General features: G+C 30.8%; 1 protein-coding gene across 1 annotated transcript; it reads right to left on the reverse strand.

The window, feature by feature from the left end:
* Positions 1-738: 738 nt before the first annotated feature.
* Positions 739-2,974, reverse strand: UBC30 (ubiquitin-conjugating enzyme 30). The gene is made up of 5 exons (XM_078964451.1): positions 2,818-2,974; positions 2,251-2,345; positions 2,043-2,170; positions 1,850-1,954; positions 739-1,274 (listed from the first exon to the last, which is right to left on the reverse strand). Exons 2-5 carry the CDS (start codon positions 2,318-2,320, stop codon positions 1,131-1,133), a joined length of 447 nt encoding a protein of 148 aa, XP_078820577.1. The 5' UTR covers positions 2,321-2,345; positions 2,818-2,974; the 3' UTR covers positions 739-1,130.
* Positions 2,975-2,978: the final 4 nt, after the last annotated feature.

Genomic DNA, 2,978 nt, shown 5'->3' on the forward strand with positions numbered 1-2,978 from the left:
TTTTTGGACAGTAATTTTAATTTGATTCCAATCAAATATATGTAAGTTGAACTTAAAGCATCTTCAACCCACTCTTATTCTTCATTTTTTCCTTCATTTCTTTCCCCATTTCTCTCCAACCCTACCGTATTTATTCCCCAATTTTGAGGGAAATGAATAGTATAACACCATATTTGGTGTTATACTATTCATTTCTTCCAAAATTAAGATAAACTTTGAGTTGTCGGTTTTAGTCCCTAATTTTATATATTTATACATTTCTGGTTTTTTTATCTACTAATTATTATTTAATTGAAATATTTAATACTTATAAGATTATGTTCTATGTTAAATTATATTAATTAATTATAAATATAAAGCTTGATTTTTGTTTGTCAAATTCATATTAAAATTTAAATAGATATTGAAATTTTAAAATACAATAACGTATTTTACAAAAACTTATAATTACGTATTATAAATATAATCTTATTTACTTAATATTATCGTAATGAAAAAAATATAGATTATATATTTGTTAAAACCAAAATAATAGAAGGGATGTGCTTGACAATTTATATAAATTATAAGAATGAAATATACTTTTTGAGGGTAAAAATAAAGTAAAAAATAAAGTAGTGTTGGAGATGAAATTTTTTTACTTCATTTTTGGGAGAAAAAAAAAATAGAAGTTGATTGGAGATGATCTTAGAATGCCTTTTTTGTTATTGTTAATAGTATCCGATTAAATAAACAAGGTTATTGTCCCTAACAAAATCAAATCCAAGATTTGCCACTGGTCAAGCAAGCCTATTTTTGTTGTTTCATGGTTTCGACACTACTCAATGTCATCTTTGACATCCGAGTCCAATATACAATGAGCCTCAACAAAGGGGACCCAACACATAAACCTATCAAATCAAAACAACAACCAACAACATGAATCTACAATCCTACACACATTTACATTTTATGTACATATAAGATATAACTGGCATGTATTAGAATCAAAGTCAACTTGTTTTATATTGTCATACCAGGAAGCAACAAACCCATAACCAATTTTTCTATATGATGATGTGATTTATTCGCACTAGTTTTTTATTTTGATTTTTACACACCACACCACGCCAAAGGATGGAATGAGTTCCTTAACCCATAGCATATTTCTGGGTCCAAGATCGGGCAGTGGTCTCATACCTGTCCCTTTGGTTCTTGTACATATGAGCAATCTCTGGCACTAACGGATCATCAGGGTTCGGGTCTGTCAACAATGAGCAAATCGACAGCAAAACCTACACAATTCCCATTCTTCTCACTTTTTTTTTTTTTTTTTTTTTAAATTTAAAATAAGACAAATTACATTAAAAGGTCATTTTGTGGTCTAACAACAAAATATAGTGGGTGTTTGGCAAAACTTTTTAAAATAGCTTATTAACTTTTTAGCTTTTTAAAAAGCTAATAAGCTAAAAAAATGTTTGTGTAATTGAAAAACACTTTTTAAAACAACTTTTTGATAGGAAAAAGTAAAGCTTTCAAAAAACTGAAAAATCCTAGCTTTTTAGCTTTTTAATCATTTTACTCTTAAAAAACTGTTTTTCTTATCCAAACACTTTTTAAAACCAGGTTTTCCTAAAAACTATAAGTTAATGAGCACTTTTCTTAAAAATCACTTTTATACTAAAAAAGCTAACCCAAACATGCCATAAAAGTTAGACCACAAGTTGCTATAGCAAGTTAAAGTGGTCGTACTAGAAATTTTTGTCAAAACTTAGTGGCTGCAGTAAACTATTTTTTTACTTTGAGAAATTTTTTTACCGAGACCACTTTAACTGGCTTTTAGGACAGGAAATATAAAAAAGTAAACTACCTTTGAAATGGTGAGTGCAGGACTCCACTGTTCCTTGAGAATATCAAGGCAGATGCTACCATTACTGTTTATATTTGGATGGAACACCTTTGTTCTGAAGGAAACCTGCCACCGATATGTAAAAAAAAAAATTGATTAAATTTCTAAAGCATTCTTGTAAAAATGAAACAACATAGTTTAGAGATTTGAGTACCTTTGGTGGCTTGAAAGGGTAATCAGGTGGGAAATTAATGGACACAGGAAATACTCCACCAGAAAATGGGCTTTCCGATGGGCCCATTATGGTTGCTTGCCAATGGAACATGTCTTCCCCAACTGGGCCTGAAAGAAAATTAAATTACAAACAACTACAAATACAAAAGCTTCATATGCACAAAAATAAAGAAAACTTGGGAACTAACCAGCACTGCAAGAAGCAGGTGGATCCTTTTGCAAGTCCTTCAACTCTTTTTGAATCCGCTTTGAAGCCATCTCAAGATTCTGATTGCTATCAAATCTGCAGAAACAATTATTTAACAAAAAGCTCATGAACGTTTGTAACATATATCAGTTTTATAACTTGCAGGTGATTCTAGTTTCCTAAGACCTATAATTCTCATCAACTTTATCACAAAAATTACCCTGATTAACTTCCATACTGGAACAATAAACATCAAAATTCTCCAGAAAAGGAAAATTTTTGAAGATACTCAATGTAAAATTATGAACAAGTATCATCAGGATCTCAATCGAGGCACAAAAATTACTTATAATCTAGTAACAACTGAACATGTACAAACATGCAGATTGGAGAACAAACGCTACAAACGCAAGATACAAATCGATACAAAATTATCGCACAGTAAAGAAGCGTACAATAACAACCAAACTCTTAAACCCTATGAAATCGAAACGAGCCAACTTATCAAGAAATCGATCACTAAAATTAAATATAACTCATAAAATCGATTAAACAATCGGAAGATTACCTGAATTGGATCGAAAGAGAGGTAGGGTTTGAATTGTTGATTCTGTTACACTATTTTGCAGATTACGATAGTCGTATGAAGGAAGCGGCCATAGAAAGTCGGTGTATATTGTTGGAAAGCAGGTTTCGTCACTTCGGGACGCGTGTCAGAAGAAATCCTAG

Source organism: Lactuca saligna, chromosome 7 (assembly GCF_052625555.1).
Source record: "Lactuca saligna cultivar CGN05327 chromosome 7, ASM5262555v1, whole genome shotgun sequence".
Taxonomy (NCBI): domain Eukaryota; kingdom Viridiplantae; phylum Streptophyta; class Magnoliopsida; order Asterales; family Asteraceae; genus Lactuca; species Lactuca saligna.